The following is a 23,004-nucleotide window of genomic DNA, read 5'->3' as shown; positions in this document are numbered from 1 at the left end:
CCCCAACGAGATGGATTGGCCAAGTGGCAGCATCAATGAGCTCAAGCGTGGCAACAATTGTGAGGTTGGCCCAGGACCGGTTAGTGTTTCGTTCTGTTGTACATGGGGTCTCTATAGGCACCGACTCGATGGTATCTAACAACAACACTTGCGACTCAATGACGAAACCAACTCCATTTGGTTTGTGTCAGGAAATCCATGCTATCACGAATTTAGGTGGCACTGATACAACCAGTCCTGAGAACATTAGGACTTCCCTGGCCTGATTCTGCAACTTACAGTCCACCTTTTGCAAGTGTTCTTCCCCACTGTGAAGATTTCAAGTTTTGCTTGTGTGATCAAAAAGTCTTAACAAGTACAATTCTTGTTGAAACATTTTTTGCTTTGTAAAATGTAAGGTAAAGTCGCATCGGTGTACTTGGTAAAATCATCTATACTGAATGAATGCAAGTATCAAGCCACCACCATTGAAAATTTGCCCTCGAGCTGTGGGACACGGTCCACGTGGCCCAACGCGAGCGCGCACTTGCGCCTGCGCAATGGCCTCAGCTGCTGAGTGACACCGCGGGACCAGCTTGGCGCCTACATAATGCGCCACCAGACAGCGATGTCGGCGGCCCTCGGGCGAATATGGCGCCCCCTCAGTCGGGGAGGGACGATGTTCTGACGCTTCGCTGACAAGGCCGGCCCGGTCACAGCTTCCGAGGGCCAACGGGCCTGCCAAGTTCCTATGCCACTTCCCCACTAAGTCCCCAACCAACCGCCGAGAGGCAAAAACGCACGCACAAACTAGTCCTTGGGTCACCTCGGCTTCCGGGCTCCGCCCCCACGCTCTTCGATTGGCTCCAGGAGCTGTCCCGCTCCTCTCCGGAGCACTTATTGGCCTACACGCGCCGTTTGGGGGTGGTGCTGTACCATCTTTCTGGAGTTTCGATTGGCTCTAAGGTTTGTCCCGCCCCGTCCAGGAGCCCTTATTGGCTTAGATGTCGCCGTGTGGGGGCGAGACCGCAACGCCCCCACGCCGGGGGCGACGACAACAAAGAGCTGTGGGCGGCTGTAGCGGTGACCTGCGTCCCTAGTGCTTCCTTCAGGGCCTGGCGCCCTGCCCTTGCGCCCGCAGCCCGCGCCCCGGGACCTCCAGATGAAGTGTGAGCACTGCACGCGGAAGGTGAGCGCCGCCAGCTTGAGGCTGACCGTGGGCCGGGCCGGCAGGCGAGGGCCCGAGGACGGGGTCAGGGTCAGGGTTTGTCCGTTTGCCCTGGGAGAGAACCGAGGATCGGTCCGTGTGTCCTATGAGAAGATCGAAGGTCGATTCGCTTGTCCAGTGACAGGCCGAGGGCCAGTCCGTGTGTCCTGTGAGGGGCCGGGGGTCGGTCCGTGCGTCTGTCCGTGTGTCTTGTGAGGCCCTGGCGCCGAGCTGCGGGTCTGTGGCGGGGACGGAGGTGCCGGGAGCCAGGCTGGGCCGGACCGTCCGTTTCTGCCCAGTGCTGTCGGCAGTGGACCCCCAGCCACCGGCAGGACAGAGGGGACTGTCCCCTGCGGTTCCCCAGGCCGGGTCTCTGTCCCGGGCAGGCAGCAGTCGAGCCGGGCGGGCTGTGGGGTCGCTCTTTGGGGAACTGCAGGACCGTGGGGACACGGCGGGGCTCCCACACTTGATCCCCGCGTCCCGGCCCCGCGGCAGCTGCTTCTGGAGCTCCTGGCCGCCCTTCCGAGCAGCACAAGGTCCGCGGTGCCCGTGTGTCCACGCTGCCCCTGTGTCCGCGGTGCCCGTGTCCGTGTGTGTCCGTGTGTCCACGCTGCCCCTGTGTCCGTGTGTGTCCACGCTGCCCCTGTGTCCGCGGTGCCCGTGTGTCCGTGTGTGTCCGCGGTGCCCCTGTGTCCGCGGTGCCCGTGTGTCCGTGTGTGTCCACGCTGCCCCTGTGTCCGCGGTGCCCGTGTGTCCGTGTGTGTCCGCGGTGCCCCTGTGTCCGTGTGTGTCCGTGTGTCCGCGCTGCCCCTGTGTCCGTGTGTGTCCACGCTGCCCCTGTGTCCGCGGTGCCCGTGTGTCCGTGTGTCCGCGCTGCCCCTGTGTCCGCGGTGCCCCTGTGTCCGTGTGTGTCCGTGTGTCCGCGCTGCCCCTGTGTCCGTGTGTGTCCGTGTGTGTCCGCGGTTCCTGGCCTGGCTGCCGTGTGCATGTCCAGCCTCTACCGCCTGTCCTGTTGGTTGGGGATGCCGTGCCTGTACTTCGGTGTGTGTGGGTGGGGGGAACACAGGACGATGGTTAGACCCGGTTGGCTGGCTCCGGGTCAGTCTCCGTGAGTCTGAAAGCTGCTCCCTAACCCTAACCGCTTTGCCTTATTTAAGGAATGCAGTAAGAAAGCTGATGAGGAAGAAAATGCGCTGGTTGATGCCACAAGTCCGGCCCTGGAGAAGGAAGAAGTGAGTATGTGTCCAGTTTCTATCAGCCTAGAAAGGAGCTCTGCTAGCCTCGTGGTTACAAATCGGGCTGCGAACCTTAAGGGCAGCAGTTCAAAACTACCAACCTCCACGCCATGGGAGGGAAGATGAGGCTTTCTGCGCCTGTAAAGATTCACAGCCTCGGAATCCCTGTACAGGGTCTCTATGGGTCGGAACCAACTCCACGGCTCATAACGACAACAATGAGACTGGAGTGCTGCCTGTCAGCCTCCTGTCTGTCTCCCCTGCAGGGACTCAGGCACACAGAAGTGAAACCAAAGGGGACTTTTCGGAAGCCAGTCAGCAGTGCACTTCCTCCTAAAAGTGTCCCCAGCCACTTTTAGGAGTGTGGGACCTGGGTCTAACATCACTTCCGGTTTATCAAATGGGGGCTTAAATGAGTCATTTTTAAGTATTTCTGCCAGAGTTTCTTTTTAAATTCTGTTACCAAGGTTTTTCATCCTCCTTAGCTGGTAGTCTTGGTGTAGTGCTATAGGATAAGCCCTGACTGCTAACCACAAGGTTGGCAGTTCAAGCCCCTCTGCCGCTCCTTGGAAAGCCTATGCAGGGTGGTTATGAGTCAGAGCTGACTCGCTGGCACTTGGTAACAATACCAGTAAGCTGGTAACTTCTGTGTCCTGTGCTACGCATGCTGTCAGGGGCCATGTGCCCTGGTCTCGTCTCACACAGGCCTAGTGGTCAGCCTGCATTACAAAGAGAAAGACACAGTGGACACAGGTGGAGGCACTCTTTCCAGAAGAAGCAGCAGAGGACGAGATACGAGGGGCCTTCAGAAAGCTTGTGGACAAATGGAATGAAAAGATAAAGGTCATTTTGCCGTGAACCGTTTGGAAACCCACTCGTATTTTCCTTACAGTCCTAGGGTCCCAGTATGGCATTTACTCCAAATAGCGCTCACCCAGGAGTCAGTCCTGCTGCGCCCAGCCCTGGGATTCAGGGTGTGTGAAGGCTTAGGGAGGAGGAGGGGGGCACGAAGCAAGCACCCAACAGCTGCCCTCCAGGGTAGGAGGGAGGGAGAGCCGGGGCACTTGGGCCCTGAAGCTGGTGCAGGTAGTGCCTGGGGCAGTGCATCAGGTGTACTCCTGGGACAGATACCCAACCTCCTGTGCTCCCAGCTCCTTATCCAGTACTGGGGAGGAGGTGGCGACCGTGTGGAGAGGGGAGATAAGGCTTGTGCTGACTTAGCTGCCCCTTGTTAGCTCAGTGAGCAGAGACACTTTGCAGAAAGGTTGGGGTGAGCATTCAAGGGGGACATGCTAAGCATGGGATGGTCTGGGGAAGTGGGGTGGTTAAGGCTCCCTTCGGCCAGGCCAATGGTAATGCATCGTCAATGAGGGGCTCTGGGGTCGGGAACAGACTCAGCTGTGGTTTGAGGCAGGTGACAGAGACAGCAGGTTTATGCTGTTGGGAGACACCTTCAAGAGCCCAGGCAGAAGGGACGAGGCCTGGATGAGGAGGAAGTTCAGTCTTAGACCATGGAGCTTGAGGGGAAACACATCCAAAGTCAGAGATTTGAGAGTTTTCTACAGGGGCCTGGCAGGCGTTATTCTGGTCAGTGGGTGCAGAGGCTGATGGTCCCATCTGGAGAGAAGACAGACACCAAACACCAACAAGACACCTGAGACCACACTGGTGCCGAATCCACATTCTACAGAACACTTAGAAAACAGTAGAAAGAAGGAAGAGGGGCAGGAGTCAGACTTACAGACATTTCCAGAAGTAAGGATGGGCGATGATGTCAGACGGAGCTGCTTCCAGGCCTGGGTGTGAATCTGGCCTGGGTTCCTCTTTGTGGATGGTTCTGGTACCTCGATGCTCAGTTCAGCCCACCAGCACTTACTACCTACTGCAGGCCAGGCTACATGCTCTAAACTCGTCTTCATCTAGGAGTTTGCTACAAGTGCACACCCTTGGGCCTCACGCAGGGTGGGAGTAGTTGGAGGTGGGGAACCAAGGAAGGGGCTGGAGTGGGGAAGGTGTGCCAGTCAAGAGACCTTGTGGAGGCTGCGGGCCAGGTGCTGAGGATTGTAGCAGTGGGGTGCGTGGGGTCACTCTTTATTGGGACAGGAGGTGGGCAGAGACCTGGGAAGGTTTTAGCATCACTGTCATGTGGGCACTGTGAGACCACCCTCGCACATCCAGAGCCGCAGTGAGTTGTTTGTGTTCTGAGATAGAGGCAGAGCAAAGAATAGAAGTGTGAGCATGTTCCCCAAGGCAAGGAGTTGCAGTGAGAGAAGTGGGAGGCTAGGTCTGTAGGCCTCCAAGGAGGTTGTTATTAAGTGCCGTCATGTTGGTTCTAACTCATAGCAACCCTGTATAGGTTTTCGAGGGTTTTCGAGCTCCGGTGTTGTCTTAGGTGTCCATGGCAGGTTTTTTTGTTTTGTTTCGTTTTTTATTGTGAACTGAGTGGTAGTTTACATGGGAGAACTCCGGCTTTACACCATCGTTTCGTTTCGTTTCAATGATTACAATCTCTTCCATGTATCATCATTCAACAGTATTTGCTTCCATTCCCTCTTTTTTTTTTTTTGGTTTTGGGGAGGTGGGGAGACAGTCACAAAAACACTCAGGAATATATATTCATTTAAACAACCAAAGGGCACATTCTGCAAGCCTGCCTCCTGGCCACCAGCACACAGCCTTTCTCCTTCCATGAGTACAGAGCCCTTAGCTGCTCTCTCTCTCCATGTCCTCATCTCTGTCTCCATCTCTGGTGTTGCTGTTTCTCTGGATAGGGTTGCACATTCCGCTCGTGCACTTCTCCCTTGATGGTCCGAGGGTCCTCTGTTCCTGGGCTATAAGATTAACTACTCCCCCCTATTTTTTTTTTTACAAAACTTCTATTTTTACAGTTATGATAGTTGCAGTTAGTCATAACAGTTTCTCACTATTGAATCCTAAGAATCGTATCCCCATCTCTTTTCACCAGACTCATCTAGACCCAACTATTCAATGGGAACTCTATCCTCCCCCACACTAAACTCCCTCTTGAAACCTTGTAAGCCAGTCACTTCGTACCTTTATCACCCCCTCATTTTAGGTAGCCAATGTCTAAGTGGGTCCATGGCAGTTTTATAAAACGTACTTTTGTTGTTTGTTATCTTACTAAAGACACGTTTTAAAGAACAGTTGTTGAAGAATTGGCAAAATGGTGTCTTTCTTTTGTAGAAGGGAGAATTCCATAAGTTGGCTGATGCCAAGATATTTCTGAGTGCCTGTCTGGCGTGTGACAGGTGCATAACTGCAGAGGAAGGGGTTCGGGTCTCCCAGCAGAATGCCAAGGACCTCTTTCACGTCCTGAACCTCAATAAGGTACACATGGCATCGGGCACCCGGGAGGGTGGAGGGAGGGAGGGAGGGAGGGATGAGTGAAGCCTCTGCCGAGCCTGGTGAGTGTGTGGTGTGTGTGTGAGCATGAGTGCACGCACATGTGAGGCGTGAGCATGCAGGGGAGGGCTGTGCATGCATATGCGAGAAGATATGTGTGAACAAGGGCTGTATGAATGCACGTGAGTCTGCCTGTGAGCTGTGGGTACACAGGTTAGCATGAATGTGTTTGTGTGAGTTGGAATGTGCAGGTGAGCGAGCGGCACGTGACTCTCTGAGGGGTGTGTGTGTGAGTAAATGTGCACGTGTGAACGTGCGTGGGAGCCCTCAGCCTGTATTTCAGTGTGTGTGTCTCTGTGTGCATGGGTGGGAGTGTGTGTTTTCATGACTGTTGGGTCAGTTCAGTCATTCGCTTGGCAATGCTGCCAATTTCTCCTCTGGGCATTCACATTTGTTCTTAAGGACTCCTGGGGTGGGGCTGTGGGCTAATGTGTCAGACTGCAAAGTCGTTTGAACTGCAAGATTGGTGGTTCAAGCTCACCAGCTGCTCCTTGGAAACCCTATCCAGTGTCGCTCTGGGTCAGAATTGACTTGGCAGCACTTAACAACACCACCATTGTTCTTACAATCAGTCTCTTGGATCTGTAGTTTGCCCATTTGTTAATCTTATGTTTTTGTTCCTAACTATCCTTGCCAGTGTCTGTCCCTTTTATTCATCTTTCCACGGAACACTTAGTACGTTGTTTGTTCCCCGGTTCTCAGTGAGGAGCTGTCTAGCTTCCACGCCCCATTACCATCACACCCACATATTATTCTCTTCTCCGTCTAGAAATGCGATACCTCAAAGCACAAAGTGCTGGCAGTGTCTGTGTGTCCTCAGTCTTTGCCTTATTTTGCTGCTAAACTCAACCTCAGTGTGACTGATGCATCCAGAAGACTCAGTGGCTTCCTCAAAAGTCTGGGTGAGTTGACTTTGGATGTTTCAGGAATTTGTAACTCGTGTTTATAGTTGCAAGGGCACCGACGAGCCCCAGAGAGCCAGTCTGGCTGGTGGCACGTGGAAGGACTCACTCAACTCCATGCCTATCCCAGCATTGGCGTGCTGGGAGCTGCTTCCTGCCCGACCTCAACGGGTGTTGTTTCCACGGGGCTGCGGCCTGGCTGACAGTTTAGTGGAGGTGGGGCCATCAGGAATGGGCTGTCCCTTTAGGTAAGACTGGCAGGTGGTAGATTAGCAGTAGAATCCAGGACCTGAGGTGGGACACGAGAGCCGAAAGGCCTAGAATAACTACAAAGTCTTCTGTGGTTTTTGCTTTGGTAACGACTGGTCCTGTGCCCCTTTCTTCTTTTTTTTTTTGTTAGAATAATTTTTTACTGTGGTGAAAATGTGTATAACAAAACAATCCTAAGTTCAGTGTTTTTACAGGGATAATTCAGTGCCTTTGATTATAGTCATCATGTTGTACAGCCATTATTCTCCTTTTCCTTTGCTGGACTTGTTTTGGGGTGGGGGCTGGATTTCTTGACACTCTTTTTAGTGTGAACTGATTAAAAGTTGACCAAACAGACCATCCTTTAGTCTTCCTGTCACTGTAGTGGTGGCAGCCCCTCCCGTGTATTAGCAGGTTACGGGGTTTTGTGGGTTTTTAAAAAAACTTACTGTGATTTGAGTGACGGTTTACAAAGCAGACCCGTGTTCCGTTTGATAATTCACACACACTTTTCTTTCATCTCGTTGATTGCAGTCCCCATCGTGTAACCTCACTCATCCCACTCCCTCCCTGGGTTTCCTGTTTCTATTCCTTCTCCTTTCCTAACCCCTCTGAATTTTATCCCTGGGTAAACGCTGCCCTTTTGATCTTAAAGATGGAGTCTTGTCAGGGTGTTGTTCCCCTTATAGAGCTGTGCCTTGTCTGATTGAAAACTGAGCCTGGGGGTGAGTTCAGTTCCGGACCTGAAGGATGGCTAAGGGCCAGAGTCCCAGGGGTCCCACCAGTCTCTATCCAACCAGTCAGCTTGGTCTTCTTAAGATTCTGAGGTTTGGTCCACATTCTCCTCTCCGTCTATCTAGAACCTTCTAACGTGCTGTCTTTCAGAGCTGTGGGTAGTGCCAGCCGTGGACCATCTAGTAATGGAATGGTCTCAGTCGTAGAGACTGTTCACGTGGTCCACTAGACAGACTCATTGCTTCCATGCATCTTTGATTTTCTTCATTTTCTCCTTGGACAGAGGGACACCAATAATAGCACCTTAGATGGTCACTCATCCTGGGCCCCCTTTCTGTGTGACTGAGCTGAGGGCGTGCCGATAGCCTGGCTGCTCAGCTTGCAGGATCCACGAAGCTTTTCTGAGACTAGGGCAAAGGAACAAAGGTAAAGAGACTCTGGAGACTCGGCCCTGTGGACGCAGACATTCCTGTGCTGGGGAGTAGTGTCCTCTGAGCGGAGCACTGTGAGCTGCATAGGGTGTCTGAGGAACGGCTGGTGGGTTTGAACCACTAACCTTGTGGTTAGCAGTCCAGTGTTTTCCTATAGTGCCACACCAGGGCTGCAAAAAAGTATTTGTGTTTTTTTTTTAAAAAAAAAAAGGAGCTAGTTAAAGATCGACAAATTTAGACCATTGTTCAAGGTGCCCAGGGGCCGGGGAAGTAATTGTATACGGTCGGCTGAGTGTCTGCTGATGAAACATCTAGAGACTGTTGGAGGTAAGGGTGTAGAACGTGGTAAATGTAACGGTCACTGGATTTTACATGTAAAAATGGTCAACATGGGAAATGTTTGGGTGTGTATATAACTCACCACACTAGTTTTTTTTTTGTGTGTGTTTTAATGAAATCAGTAAGATTGGTGTTTTAAAAAATTAAGACAATCATAAAGGTTTGTTCAACAATCTATTTTGGTCATTTTATTTAAAACTATTAAAAATCATCCCAGAGTGAGTTTAATTTAGCCAGTGGATCAGGAGAGAATACCCCCAGCATCTCCTAGTGGCCCTTTAGTGTATACAGGGGCACTGTGAGGGGGTTATATAAATAAAGGCAGAGAGAGAAGGGGCACAAGTGCACGAATTGTCTTATTGTGTAGAGCGATGTGTTAATGGGTTAGAGAAGCAAGCCGTGAACACGGTCTGCACTTAAGCAGTTGTTAACAGAAAAGAACCAGGACTGGCCCAAGTAGCCAAGGAGAGATGCCTGTGGCAGGGAGTGGCAATCGTCCAGCTTCCTTGTGTTCGCTTGCTAATCTGTAGTGAACAATTTCACATTTTTTCACCACATCAGGCTGCATTCTCTCTCACTCCCGACTCCACAGCCTCTTTTTACTGAATCAGAGCCTCTTTCAAATTCACAATCCCTGATTGAGATGGAGTGCCCAGCCAGAAACATCAGCACGGGCTTACTTACTAATATGTTCTGAACAGTGTCACATGGGTTTTATCAATCAACGTGTGAAACTGTTCACTGCACATTAGTAAGTAAGCATAAGTAAACCCATGCTTACTTTGGTCTTGGCGTGGATCGTGTCGCAGGGCCAGAAGCTGAGCATGATCGTGTCTCTCTCAGGGGTGCACTATGTGTTTGACACGACCATCGCTGCCGACTTCAGCATCCTGGAGAGCCAGAAGGAGTTTGTGCGCCGTTACCAGCAGCACAGTGAGGGTGAGCGGGCGCTGCCCATGCTGACCTCCGCCTGTCCCGGTGAGTGCTACCTGAGCTGGCTGTTCGCTGGGCCTGATGCCCACTCTGTCTCTAGTGCGTTAGCGCTGCTGGCTTGGGAGCACCATGACAGCTGAGGTTTCATTTCTCTGTATTTCTGAAGTTTTGGAGGCAAACATTACTTATGGTAATTCAATCTGTTTTCTCTTAAAGCTGTATGTTTCAGGCCACCCAACAATTCTAGGTAACAATATGGCAAGCACTTGGGTGTCCTTTACTCGCTTAGTCATAATTACAGACTGAGGTCTCTCTGTCCGCCGACCCTTAAGCACCATCTGGAGCACTCAGCCAGCATCCTCAATTCATTTCAGTGTAAAGTGTTCGCTGCACAAATTATAGGGAAGATTCGCCACAGGCAACTCCATTCCGGGAGAATGGGGAAATTAGGGTCCTAAACCTGTGAAGTGGCTGCATAGAAGAAGAGGGTGGTGCCTGGGGGTCTGTGGGGCCAAGTCCTGGAGTTGAGGGCACTGTACCACTGTGGGCGGCCCACTGAGTCCCCAGTCTTGCCCACTGCCATCGGCACTGTGCCCGCCCCACTGCGGGTGCAAATTTCTCTGGTGAAGGAACTGTGGTGTGACCGAACATCATTCCTGGGGCCGCAGCTGCAGTTGGTGTCTTCACACTGTGGATGGAGGGCGGGCAGGAGGGCAGCCTGAGGCAGGAACAGAGCCGCACTGTGTCCTGATCCATCTGTCTCCCCAGGGTGGGTCCGGTACGCTGAGCGGGTGCTGGGGAGCCCCATCACCCCCCACCTCTGCACTGCCAAGTCCCCCCAACAGATCATGGGTTCCTTGGTGAAGGACTACTTTGCCAGACAGCAGGTGAACAGGCATTTCCCCCTGGCATTGTTGGGGCCTCTGTGGAGGGGGAGGTGGGGGGAGAGCATGTGGTGACCCTCCTGCCTGAGTTGATAGTGATAGGGGAGTGGCCTTGGGTACCCACAGCCCATGAGGACTATGGCTTCAGGGTGGAGGTGGCAGACTTCTCTCCGGCCCTGACTGCCACCATGGGGGAGGCTTGGCAGCATCCGGGAGTGAACATGCCTCAACACGTCTCCTCACGTCTAACTGCATGGGCGTCAGGTTCAGGGGAGAAGGGATTTAGCGCCCCTCCTCCTCGCCCGAGTCTCTGCCGCCCACAGTGCTCCCCATGCTCCTGGTGTGGCACAGTGAGCTGGTCTGTTGGCCGGTGTTCCATCCACAGGCCTGGCCAGCAGCCCGACACAGGCTTGCTTGCTCTTTCTCCACAGAACCTGTCTCCAGATCAAATCTTCCATGTGATCGTGGGCCCCTGCTATGACAAGAAGCTGGAAGCACTCCGAGAAGATGTGCACGCAGGCTCGCACACCTCGCAGGGCGTCGACTGTGTGCTGACATCAGGTGAGTGCTAGCCTCCCCGACATTCTCGATCTTCCTTCAGAGGAGTGTCTCAGCGTGTGGCAGGAGTGTGATGCTTCCTTTGAGACTGTCCCTACTGCCTGGCAGGAACATTCGCTCCCAAGTAAGGAGGCGGCTAGGCGTTTGTGACAGCCGTGCTGCTTTGACACTGGCCTTGGATGCTGCCATGAGCACCTGCGGCAGGATTGGGGCACATTGGGGTGAACACGGCTCCCTAAAATGGCCAAGAGCCACACAGAAGAACTTTGAAAACAAACTCAGGGGTCATTTAAGCCTGCAAGAGCCAGGTGGGTCTGCTTCAAAGAGCTTTGAAAACAATGTCCCTGGAGGTGTCATCATTGGTGGTGAGGACCCCACACAGCAGTCAGGGCTTCTCAGCTGCACACATGCCGCCTGCCTGTGGGGACGGAAATGCAGTCACCCAGAGGATGCTGAGACTCACCCAGAGGTGTCACAAACCTCAAAACCTGTGTTGTGGTCTCTGATGAGAACCTGCATCCTGAAGTGTTTTCTGAGTGCAGAGTCTCAGACACTCAGCCATCTGACCCCACGACAGTTGTTTCAGAGGCTCACGTTTTCTACCCCGCATTCTTCAGAGGTCAGGGTCAAAGAAATTCCAGGCGTGTGTTTGGATGTTAGCCAACCTTCTTGTTGAGTGACCATAGTTAGCCTGTGCTCAGGAGGCTATTTTGCTCTGAGCGTCCTGTCTGGGAAACAACACAGAGATGGACTGGCTGAAGCCACTCAGCCCCGGGCGGGAGAAGGAAGTGGACCTTCCTCCACGGTTCCCAAGCAGTATTCTGTTAGCGGGTGTCTGTCTCAGAGGGGGTGCCAGGATATGGTTACCTGTGTCCTATCTCACGAACACTCCAAGGTGACTGGACTGTCTGCACAGCATGTGGATTGTGTCGTGATATGGTTGTTGGTGCCCCTCACGTGGAGCTCCCTCCCCACAGTGACCATGGGTACTCCTGATGTGCTTCCTGTCTCCTGTGTGTCTGCAGGTGAACTTCTCCAGATGATGGAGCAGAGTGACCTCTCGGCGAAGGATGCTGCTGTGGACACTCTGTAAGTGGCCATTGGGAAAGGGTCATTGGTAGGCTGGCGGTCCTGTTTGAGCAGGTGTCACACCCATGTGCTCCCGCCTCCCTGTGCTCGTGCATGGGGCAGGAGAAGACACCAGTTAGACCACAGGTTCTCCCAGGACCCACAGTCCTCTGCGCTTAGGCACACGGGTACCACCAGGCCTTCAGGAGCGTGGGAGGCTTGGCAGCCTTCTATGGTGTGTTGGCTGCCTCTTCCAGACTCTAAAACTTCCAGGAAGAGGGAGACAGCCACGTGCCTGACAGGCTCCCATTCTGAACCCCCTTATGGGGCTGCCTTTGGGTCATGACTGGCCTCACACTTGATTAGCGGTAAAATCCGCTGGTTGGGCTGGCCTCTCACCCAGGTTAGTGTGTGAATGGTGTGTGTGTCCCTCTCATGGAAGGACGAGGGCTGAGGTGCCAAACACACTAGGCCTACGCTCTGGGAGGGGTAGAGTTCCTCCCAGGGTGCACAGCGGCAGCAGAGAACTGGAGGAACCCAGAAGTTTCTGTGCCAGGTTTTCTAGTCACCACCACCCCAGTTATTACCCTCCTGGCCTGGGCCTTCCATGGGAAGTCAGACTCAGTGCCGGCTCCTCAAGCTCAGGGCTTGCTAAGGACCCCGCAGCACACTGCCCGCATCTCTCAGTAGCACTTCACCCTCAAGCTCCTCAGGCCTGACCCAGCCCCCACCCACATCACACTAGCCAGTCCCCAAACTCTTCTGCCACCTGTGGGGGTGGGGGACATGTGTCCTTAGGAGGAGATGACAGCGAAGGCCAAAGTGCAGTAGACATGCCTCCTGTGAGAGCAGGGCTGGGGCATCAACCCCTTGTGAGTAGCTTACTGCTCACTATGCAGTCCCCTTCCCCATGGGAAGACCCCTCAACTCCTGCAGTGTTGGGCTGGGTCACAGCATGACACCAGTGGGCTCAGTCAGACCCAGTGAAGGAGGAGCACTCCCAGAAGCGAAGGTGTTTGTAAAGGTGCTCGGGGTCTCAAACACCTGGCCCTGAGAATGCATCTTTTTTGCCCCACGAGGTTTGGAGACTTGAAGGAGGAAGAGGTCCAGCGCCATGACGGAGACAGCTCAGATGGGTACCTGGCCCATGTTTTTAGACATGCTGCCAAGGAGCTATTTGGCGAGGATGTGGAGAAGGTCACCTATCGAACCCTGAGGTATGAGGGGAGCAGTGTCCTGGGCAGCGGGGTGACTGCCGGCAGCCATTTGCCTTTCCGAGCAGGTTGTTGGAAGCCAGCTCTGAGTGTGTCTCTGTGTGCATGCGCACATGTCGGCTTTTTCTTAACTAACGTACCAAGCGTGAAAGGCCAGTCTTCATTTGTCTGCCGACTTTTTAATTTGAGTACATTTTAAACAGATGAGAAAGCCATCCCTAAGATGCTGATAAAGGGCTCTGTGGGTCGGTAATCTCTTTTCTTGGCTTTGTAGAAATAAAGACTTCCAGGAGGCCACCCTTGAGAAGGACGGGCAGGTTGTGCTGCGCTTTGCCGCCGCGTACGGCTTTCGCAACATCCAGAACATGATCCTGAAGCTGAGGAAGGACAAGTTCCCGTACCACTTCGTGGAGGTCCTGGCGTGTCCTGGAGGTGAGCAGGGGGCACAGTGGGCCTGTCCCATGGCCCTCAGCGTCTGCACTGGCAGCCCAACGGCACATATAGGCTCTGTAGACTCTCTCGTCCTCACATTCACCTGGAGAGAGGAGTGGGCCAGTGGACAGCTCTAGGAGGTGCAGGTGTGGGGGCTAAAGGTGCTGTGGGAAGTCCAAGAGACTGGGTCAGGACCGTGCTCCAGGAAGCCTCCGTGTGGTCCTTGGAGGCCAGAGGAGGACAGGGCAAAGTGGGAGCTGCTGGGAACAGTAGTGGCTTAGGCGGTCCTGTTAGAAAGGGAAGGCCTGGGGCCCTGGAGTCTGTAGACATCTGGGTGATAACAATGAGGGGAGCCGGGTGCCCACACTGCTCAGCAGTCCTGTGACCTGAGGAGAGAGGGCCACCTCTTGAGTCAGTGGGCAGCGTCAGGCTGTGATGGTGGGGTTTAGCTGGGTCACATGCGTAAGGCCTTAAAGTCGGGATCTTTGGATAAGGAGGGCCCGCCAACTTCTAGAGGCCTGCTCCAGCTCTGTGTCCATGTGGCCATGGGCATGGTGACCAAGGAAGGTGCGAAGCGGGGAACAGCTGCCAGAACCAGAGAACTTTTCAAGACCCCCCCAGTCAGTGTATGGGGATATAGCTCCCTTTGTGATCACGGGCTCTGTGGACCCTTACCATGGCATCTTGTGCACAAGCCGCTGCCCAGCACAACAGCTGCGTCCTGCTGTGGGGACACAAGCCAGATGTTCTCCTGGAGACCCACCCTCCCATGAGGCGGAGCTCCCCTAAGCCCCCATGGCCTGTGTGTATTCACACACCGCCCTGCCCTCTCCTGCAGACCCACCCTCCCGTGAGGTGGAGCACCCCCTAAGCCCCCATGGCCTGTGTGTGTTCACACACCGCCCTGCCCTCTCCTGCAGACCCACCCTCCCGTGAGGCGGAGCTCCCCTAAGCCCCCATGGCCTGTGTGTGTTTCAGGGTGCCTGCATGGCCGGGGTCAGGCCCGCACTGAGGACGGTCACGCGGACAAGGCGCTGCTGCGGCAGATGGAGGGCATCTATGCAGAAATCCCGGCTCGTCCTCCCGAGACCAGTGAGCACGTACAGATGCTGTACCGGGAGTGGCTGCATGGAGCCGACCCTCCCAGGGTCCAGGCCGCACTGCACACCTCGTTCCCCAGCACTGGGCCCGCTGTAAGCAGCTTAGACATGAAGTGGTAGAAACGGCAGTGTGGGCCGGGAGGGTGCTCCCCTAGCAACCCGACTGTGTGGTGCTGTTTCCGCGGTGTGTGCGGCACTGGAGAGAAGGCAGTTCTTGTATAAGTGTCCTCTCACCCTAAGACTGTGACACAATCCCAAAGAAAAGACGAGTCAGATGAGTGCTTTTAAGGTTTTCAAGAAGCAATCCAAGCTGTCCTGGGGAAACTGAGGCCCCAGGAGGTGCTGCTTCTCATGCCTCCGTGGTCTGCTGAGGTGGAAACGAGGGCAGATGGGGGCCAGGCAGGACTATGGAGCGGGGCTGACCTGGGGGTGGTTCTGGGGCCCCAGCCCTGGCCCACTGGCTGTGACTCCTGGTGGTGGCGTGTGCATTGCCCTGGTACGTGTGTTTTTGCTCAGAACTTGAACAAATGTTAGCCTTTTGGATCGTAAGAGCTGGTGCTGCAATCCAGACCCCTGCGTGATGCCTGCTTTCAGGCACTTGTCACTTGTGCCTGATCCCTAGCTTTTAGCTCAGTTTTTAAGGTGACCTCCCCACAGGCAGTAGCAGTACCTGATGGGGGGCTACTAATGACAAGAGGACAGAGGAGCAGGAGAGTGGGGAGGCTAGCTTGAGCCTGGCAGCCTCTCCTTCAGTCCTTTGGGTGTGAATGGAGTCTGTGAGACCCTGTCCAGCTCTGAGGCCGGGAAGACTGCCTCCCTCTGACCCCCTCCCTGTCTTCCTTTGCCTCCAACCTGGCTGCTTCCAGACCAGTGGACTGCTCTTCACTGGTGAAGCACCTCTGCAGCTGTAAGTGATAACATCATTCGGTGGTTTCATCCTGTGAAATTAGAGTAATCTGGGACTAGCCCTCGAGTTGGTTTGGGGAGCACTTGGTTCTGACCAGGGGAAGTACTGACATTCTCCAGCCTCAGCAGATGACCGCACCAGCTAGACGGCTCTATGCTGAGAACTGGCGCTATTAGGGTAAATTGTATATATATATTTTTTGCTTTCAATCTATATAATTGGGTTTCATCCCTTGAATAACTGATTATGAAATAAATGCTTGGAGATCTGCAAGTCTGCATGTCTCCAGTCTGAGGGGGAGGGGTGTGTGTCACGTGAAGGGTGCTTTAGCATCCATTGCACATCTGGAGCCATCGCCTGACCGGAGTCAGAAGACTTACCTACACTGTCCCACTCCAAGGAAAAACTTAGCAACCTAGACTTCCAGGCCCAGAAATTGGAGCCTGATCGTTCTATTGTTTCAAACGCTACCGTCTGCAGGCCACAGTGGAGACACCAACTCTGAAAGCAGCAGCGTCTCCCCGTGGTGCTGAGGGAGGCGTGGTCACTTCTGCATTCGGGTGCAAAGTCCTTTCCTTTTCCTTCCTTATAACTAAAACAATACAAGGGACAGCTAAGGGGAGACACGCATAAGTGGCAGTGTTGTGGCTTGGTCTATGGTGGCTGCCACTGAGTGTCAGCTAGACAAGGGAGGGAGGAGGAAGACCAGTAATCCCAGACTCCTGTCCCAGCCACCACTGCACACCAACGAGCGCCACCTTTGAATTCTGGCGCTGCTGTGTTTCCAGTGGACTGTGAACACATCTAGTGTTGGTCATCTTGGTGAATGATTCTGCTTCTCAGTGGCTGGCAGAGCCCAAGTCTGGACCGTGTCAGAACTCAGATTTCTCAGTTCTGTTTCCACTTAGCCTAAGCCAGTGTACACAACCTGTCCACTCTGATCCTCCTCAGCTTCACTGGAGTTGAGCGGTGCTCGTTCACTCTGCCTTCACCATTAATTTAGTTTTGATGCAATATATGGAGTAAGAGAATTGTTTTCGATACGCTCCCACCGTACACAACCAACTTGGAAGTTGTCTGTCTCATGGCCTCCCTGCTGGCTTGAAACAAGGAACACAGGTTTCTGGGCACTTGTCCACATTGGTCCTACCATCAGAGCATTTGTCCCCACGTTTAATGAGAAAACTGTAGCCCAGGCTGCTGACTTCCTCGCTGAAGCTGGTACACCACACTGACAAGCTCCAACCTGGCAGAGGTCCCATGACCCCAACATCTGTCTTTCCATTCCTCCTGGTCCCTCATAAGCATTTGGCTTCCCTGTCAGTAAGCCCAAGCATAGCATTTGTCCAAAGCAGTAAAGCCCTAAACTGGCAAGAGAAGATAGCTCCTCAGTTCAGGTTTGTGAATTATAGTCATGTATTAAGAACTAGAGCTAGGGCTGGAATCTTTAAATTAAAAAGCAGGCAAAACCTGTATTGTATGCTAGATGGGCGGGCAGACCGTGTTTATCAAGGATTGGTGTCCCAGGAACAGCCAGTTAGCCAGTCCAGTCACCTTGGCCACTCCCCACGGCATTTCGTAAGTGCAGTTCTCATTCGGTGGGAATGGCTGCGTTTCCGCAGGTCCAGGACAAAATCCTTTTTCATGTTTTTCAAAACCAGAGCGCGCAGGGACGTTAGAGGGTTAGGGTTAGAAGTCCTGGCGAAGGTGCCGTTTACATACCACATACCACGCTGGGCTGGTTGGACATGAGTGAAAGAACTCTCCGTCCCTTGGCTACCCAAACCCACCCAGATGGGAAAGGGACACGTACACCCACCAGCGCCGGGTGTGCTAGGGGAGGGGGCGGTGCTTGGGGATGAGGGAGGGCCTGGTTCTCCTACCCCGAACGGTGATTCCCTCCCTGGCAGCCTAGGCACCAACAGAACAGGGATGGATGGGAAAAGGCTGGTAAAAGGGCGAGGCCCCAGCAAGGTTCTACCGAGATTTGAACTCGGATCACTGGATTCAAAGTCCAGAGTGCTAACCATTACACCATAGAACCACAGACTTTGAGGCTCCACCACAGGGTGTCATCAGATGCAAAGTCATGGGGTGGAAGGGGAAAGGTGAAGCTCTTAAAATCCAACCAAAGGGAAGAGGGAGAGCAAAATGTATGCTCAGGTTCCACCGAGATTTGAACTCGGATCGCTGGATTCAGAGTCCAGAGTGCTAACCATTACACCATGGAACCAGCTGCTGCAGAGGCTGTTGCCGTCTGCCCCTTGATGGGAACATGGGGACACAGACAGGGAGATGGTGCCTAGGAAGGTCCTCTGGACCCAGTGCAAAAAGATCCCAGCAGAAAGAGCGTGTTGCAGCAGACAATGGATTCGATCCAGAGATCACTGGGTTATGGGCTACATGCTTTTGCTGTGTACACCTGTGTCCTTGAGACCCGTCCTGGTGGCATCACCTGCCCTGATGGTGACCTAGATGAAGAGATCTCCCAGCAGGAATCCAGCGAGGGCAAGGGACAGAAAGGGGAGCAAGGCAGTTGCCTGCTTACAGTTAAAGGGAACTTTTGCATTTCCTCCCTCAACTCCTCACTGAGGGAAATCTCTGAAATCATGTCTAATTTTCCACTGTTAAAAATAAAGGAAATAGGAGCAAAAGGTCAAGAAACCCAGCTTTCCTAGCACCAAGTGTCCATGCCAGGGTCACAATGATGGTGGTGGTGATTGGAATTTGGGGAAGGAATGAAAACCGTTTCACCCCATCAGTTGAAATGACTCGGAAGTTAACTTGCACATTGTGAATGACCTGTCTCTTCCCCTGGTCAGGAAACTTTTCTTGCATACAAAACTGCTTAAAATCTACGGGTTTCACTATTCCGAATCATAAATACAACCCTGCTCTTTGCAGAGAGGTGTAAACTGCTCCCCCATTGGAGAAAATGTTTTGAGTCAGTGTTGAGCCTTCTCTCATGTAAAAAGTGCAAAGTGTCATAGCAGATGGGCGGGGGCTGACTCTCCAGCAGCAGTAGAGACTGGAAGACCTCCTGGGACCAGGCTAGCAGCGACCTTTGCCCTTTGCGGCACTGAGATGCTGTGGCTTCAGATGATCTCTAAATTCAGGTGGGATAAATTCAAGGTCATATTTTGGCTCTCGTGGACTTGTTTTCATTTTCTTCAGTTTCAGTTTGAATTTGCATATGAGTGAGTAATTGATGGTCTGTTCCACAGTCTGCCCCTGGCCTTATTTTCACTGATGATATGGAGCTTTTTCATCTTCTCTTTCCATGCAGGCGTGAAGAGGGTTCTGTACCCAGCCTCTCTCCCACCGCCCTCCAGTTTCCAGCAGGGGACTCTTGTCCTCTGGTGTCAGCTGGTCTTAGGATCCAGGTGGTGGGTATGGAGGGGTAAACAGCTGTCTGGCACTGTGAGGATAGTTGTGTGCCATTGAGTCAGTTCCGAAGCTGTAAGTCTTTATGGGAGCAGAAAGCCTCATCTTTCTCCTGTGGAGCAGCTAGTGGATTTGAACTGCTGACTGTGTGGTTAGCTGTCCAATGTGTAACCCATGACCCTACTAGGGTTCCTTTCTAGTACTGTTGGAAGCACCTATAACCCCAGGTGTATGACCACAGCTGCCAAGGGCAGTGAAGGGAGGAGGAGAAAGGGGGCCTAGGACAAAGTTGGTGGCAGGCTCAGCAGAGCACAAGACAGGCTGGTGGTTTCTGTTGGGGGTGGGGTGTTGGATGGGACTGTGAGTCTCAACGGCAGGGTTTTGAGGATGTGTAGATCTGATCAAAGCGGACATTCTGATGATCAGGTGACCGGTGGCCACCAGGGGGCACAGTGAGGACTCTCTTGGGCAGTGCATCTATCTCAGTGTTCTCCTGGCCTGAGAAGAGGAAATGCCCGACTCCACCAGTGGCTCATAGTCTGGCCAGAGTGTCAGGGAGTCAATAAATCCAGGTTGGAGGACTGACGTCAGAGAGGCTTGGTGATGAGGTGTGTGAATGAATTCCTTGGAGTGGGCCCAGAATTTGAAAATCTTCACACTCCATACGAATGCTCATCCAAAGACCCGTCTTACTTTCATTGAGCGTCTGGTGACTTAAACCAACAGAAATCTACTTGCCCATGGTTTAGGAGGTTAGAAGTTTGAAAAAGGCCACCAGCTCTAAGGAAAAGCTTTCTGTCAACTTTGGAAAAGGATCTTTTTCTGTCTTTTTAGCTTCTGTTTCTTGGCAATCTTCATATAGCATGTAGTTGATCTTCCCCATCCCTGTTTGCTCAGTTTCTTGCTCAATTTGTTCCGTTATGTCCCAGAAGATATTGATTTAAGACACATTACACTAGGAAAATAAAAATCCTCACCACTGGATCAATAAATAACATCATCATGATAAATGAAGAAAAGACTGAAGTTGTCAAAGACTTCATTTTGCTTGAATCCACCATCAACCCTCATGGAAGCAGCAGTCAAGAAATCAAACATGTTGCATTAGACAAATCTGCTGCACAAGAAGACCTCTTTAAAGTATTCAAGAGCAAAGATGTCATTTTATAAACTAAAGCGCACCTGGTCCAAGCCATGGTATTTTCAATAGCCTCATATGCATGTAGGAGTCGTGGGGTGGCACTGTGGGATAAAGAACTGTACTACAAGGTCGATTTAGACCACGAGGTCAGTGGTTCAAACTCACCAGCCGCTCTTTGGAAATTCTATACAGGGTCACTGAGTCGGACTGTGAGTCAGACTCGAAGGCACTTAATAACAAATGCTTGTGAAAGGTGATCATGAATAAGGAAGACCATAGAAGAATTTATGCATTTGAGTTATGGTGTTGGAGAAGATAGCGTCGTGGTTACAACTTGGGCTGATAACCTCAAGACCAATCGTTTGAAACTACCAGCAGTTCTGCGGGAGAAAGTTGAGCCTTTCTGCTCCCATAAAGATTTACAGCCTCGGAAACCCTATGCAGGACTGCTATGAGTCGGAACCGACTCCATGGCACATAACTACCACCAGCACCATGGACTACTAGAACAAATAAATCTGTGTTGGAAGAAACACAGCCAGAATGCTCCTTAGAAGCCAAGATTGTGAGACTTCGTCTCCCATATTTTTGACATATTATCAGGAGGGACCAGTCCCTGAAGAAGGACCTTGTGCTTGGTAAAATATAGAAAAAGAAGACCCCCCGCTCCCCCCCCCACACACACACACAATGAGATGGACTGCCGTGGTGGCATCTGCACTGGGTCCAAGCATGAGGATTGTGAGGATGGAGCCGCGAGTGCTTCATTCTGTTGTATATACAAGGTCGTCGCTATGAATCGGCACCGACTCAACGACACCTATCAACACTAATCCTGGAGTCCTGGTGTGGTGCTGTAGGATAAGCACTGGACTGCGAATCCTAAGGTCGGCAGTTCAAACCCACCAACCACTCCTGAGAAGCCCATACCTCTACAGTCACTGTGAATCAGAATGCTACAGCCCGTAATAACAATATGCTAATACTGGAAGAAGCCTGGGCAGCACCATGGGTTCTGAGTTGAACTGCTAACTGTTGTAATGTACCAGGCGCTCCATGGGAGGGAGATGAGGGTTTCTGGTCCCTCAAAGCTTTACAGCCTTGGAAACCCTATACAGGGGCTCTCTAAGTCAGCCAACCCCAGGATGCCACTATCATTCAAAGACTGGAGTCCTTGTGTGGCGCTGTAAGATAAGCACTGAACTGCAGTTCAAACCCTATACAGACTCACCAGAAGTCACATCGCCTGGTTAACATAACAAAAACTCATCCCCAAATGGCATAATCCTAAACCCACTGCCACCAAGTTGATTCCAAGTCACAGCAACGCTATACGGCGGAGTAGAACCGCTCCTTCAGGCTCCAAGACTGTACATCTTTGGAAGGGCAGCCAGCCCCATCTTTCTCCCGAGAAGTGCTGGTGAATTTGAACTGTCTACCTTGTGATTAGCAGTTCATCAGGACTCCTTAACCACAGGTATCTTGTTTGTTGTGTGTGCCGGTGACCTTGTATAAAGCTGGTGGGTTTGAACCGGTGACCTTTTGGTTAGCTGTTGTTAGTGCCTTTGAGTCGGTTCTGACTCACAGCGACCCTGTATAGGGTCTCCTGAAACTGTAAGTCTTTATGGGAGCACAAAGTCTCATCTTTCTCCAGAGGAATGGCTGGTGGGTTTGAACAGCAGTTAGCCCGGTACTTATCCTACTGCGCCACCAGAGATTCTCAGGCCAAGCTCGAATAAGCTCTAGGACTGCTCAGCTCCGCCTGCTAGGTTTCTTTCTCTCTGGATGCCCGGCCATCGAATGGCAGCACTCTCGGTCAAAGCATTCGTCTTACAGAGGAAGCAAAAGGCCTTTGTTTATGGAGGGAAACTGGTTTTCCTTTGGAGTACGCCCTGTACAGAGGCCGAGGAGTTCTAGCACGCTTCCTCCAGACAGTCTTGGGAGTGAGATTACAGGAGCAGCGGATGCTTATGAAGAGCCTCAGCTCTATGGGAAGTTGCATGTGGCACGAGTCCGGCCGAGTCCAGGTGCATCACGCCTCGGACTCGCTACCCGCCCGCCTCCTGCCTCAGTAGTCCCTTCTCGGCGCCTTTCGCTCGCCCAGCTCGCCAACCGTAGTAGGTGAAAGCTGAGGCGCGGGGCAGCCTGGGAGGGGTCGGTAGTCACGTGAGCGCCCGGTCACATGGGGGTGCAAACAGTTGTGTCCTTTGCGTCGACGAGCGTGCGCTCCAGGCGTCGCGGGGGTGGGGGGTTTCCCAGCAAGGCCGTGCTGGTTGTGGTCGGGAGTGCGCCTCTGCCGTGCTGGCCCAGCATTTGCTCAGCGCCCCAGACTCGTCCTGGTTTCGGGGATTCATTCAGCGGAGATGTCAGCGTGCCTGCGCGGGCTCAGAAGCTGGGTGCCGGGTGCAGGGGAATGCCGTGGAGCCGCCTGCTGGCGCTCCCCATTAAGCTTCCCCAGGCTTCGCCTCTGCGAGGCCACTCCGCAAACCTGTAAGGCCCAGTCCAGGCGTCACAGGAGCCAGCAACGGTCTCCCCAGGCCCATCTCCACAGTCTTGGGTTTGTGAGTCAGCGTCCTTTCTTATCTACCATGAGGGCTTTGCCACTTTCGCGTTCCTGCCCACCCGAGCCCTCACCTGAAGCAGTTCCCCAATAACCCCTAGTGCCCGCCATCATCTTGCCTTTCGGGGCTGGGGGTCAAACCTGGGGTCCAGGGTGGATTTCAGGATGCCATGTCCAGTCAGGATGAAATGGAAACGTCCACATTTCTGCGGGTCACAACTGCTTAGCTGGCACACATACTGCTTTCTTCCCTTTCGGCTGCTCTGAGAAGGTGGTGGTGGTACATGCTGCCGAGTCATTTCCGGCTCCTAGCTACACTGCGC

The 23,004-nt window shown here is 53.0% G+C and overlaps 1 protein-coding gene, 2 non-coding genes and 1 pseudogene across 3 annotated transcripts; 2 read left to right on the top strand and 2 right to left on the bottom strand.

Annotated features, from left to right (window-relative positions):
* The first annotated feature begins 1,141 nt into the window (after window positions 1-1,141).
* NARF (nuclear prelamin A recognition factor) lies at window positions 1,142-14,809 on the top strand. The gene is made up of 11 exons (XM_006869479.1): window positions 1,142-1,168; window positions 2,344-2,418; window positions 5,626-5,769; window positions 6,614-6,746; window positions 9,344-9,478; window positions 10,202-10,320; window positions 10,749-10,878; window positions 11,901-11,964; window positions 13,023-13,160; window positions 13,432-13,589; window positions 14,568-14,809. Exons 1-11 carry the CDS (start codon window positions 1,142-1,144, stop codon window positions 14,807-14,809), a joined length of 1,365 nt encoding a protein of 454 aa, XP_006869541.1.
* A 2,759-nt stretch (window positions 14,810-17,568) lies between these two features.
* TRNAQ-UUG lies at window positions 17,569-17,640 on the bottom strand. Its single transcript has one exon. It is a non-coding gene; the product is annotated as a tRNA-Gln (tRNA).
* Window positions 17,641-17,757: 117 nt separating this feature from the next.
* On the bottom strand, window positions 17,758-17,829 carry TRNAQ-CUG. Its single transcript has one exon. It is a non-coding gene; the product is annotated as a tRNA-Gln (tRNA).
* A 3,024-nt stretch (window positions 17,830-20,853) lies between these two features.
* The window catches only part of LOC102822748, a 5,348-nt pseudogene continuing 3,197 nt past the window's right edge, over window positions 20,854-23,004 (top strand).

The sequence above is a fragment of the Chrysochloris asiatica genome, unplaced genomic scaffold, assembly GCF_000296735.1.
Source record: "Chrysochloris asiatica unplaced genomic scaffold, ChrAsi1.0 scaffold00132, whole genome shotgun sequence".
NCBI lineage: Eukaryota > Metazoa > Chordata > Mammalia > Afrosoricida > Chrysochloridae > Chrysochloris > Chrysochloris asiatica.
Note: the sequence above shows the minus strand (reverse complement) of the source record. Positions and strands in the feature narration are given on the sequence as shown.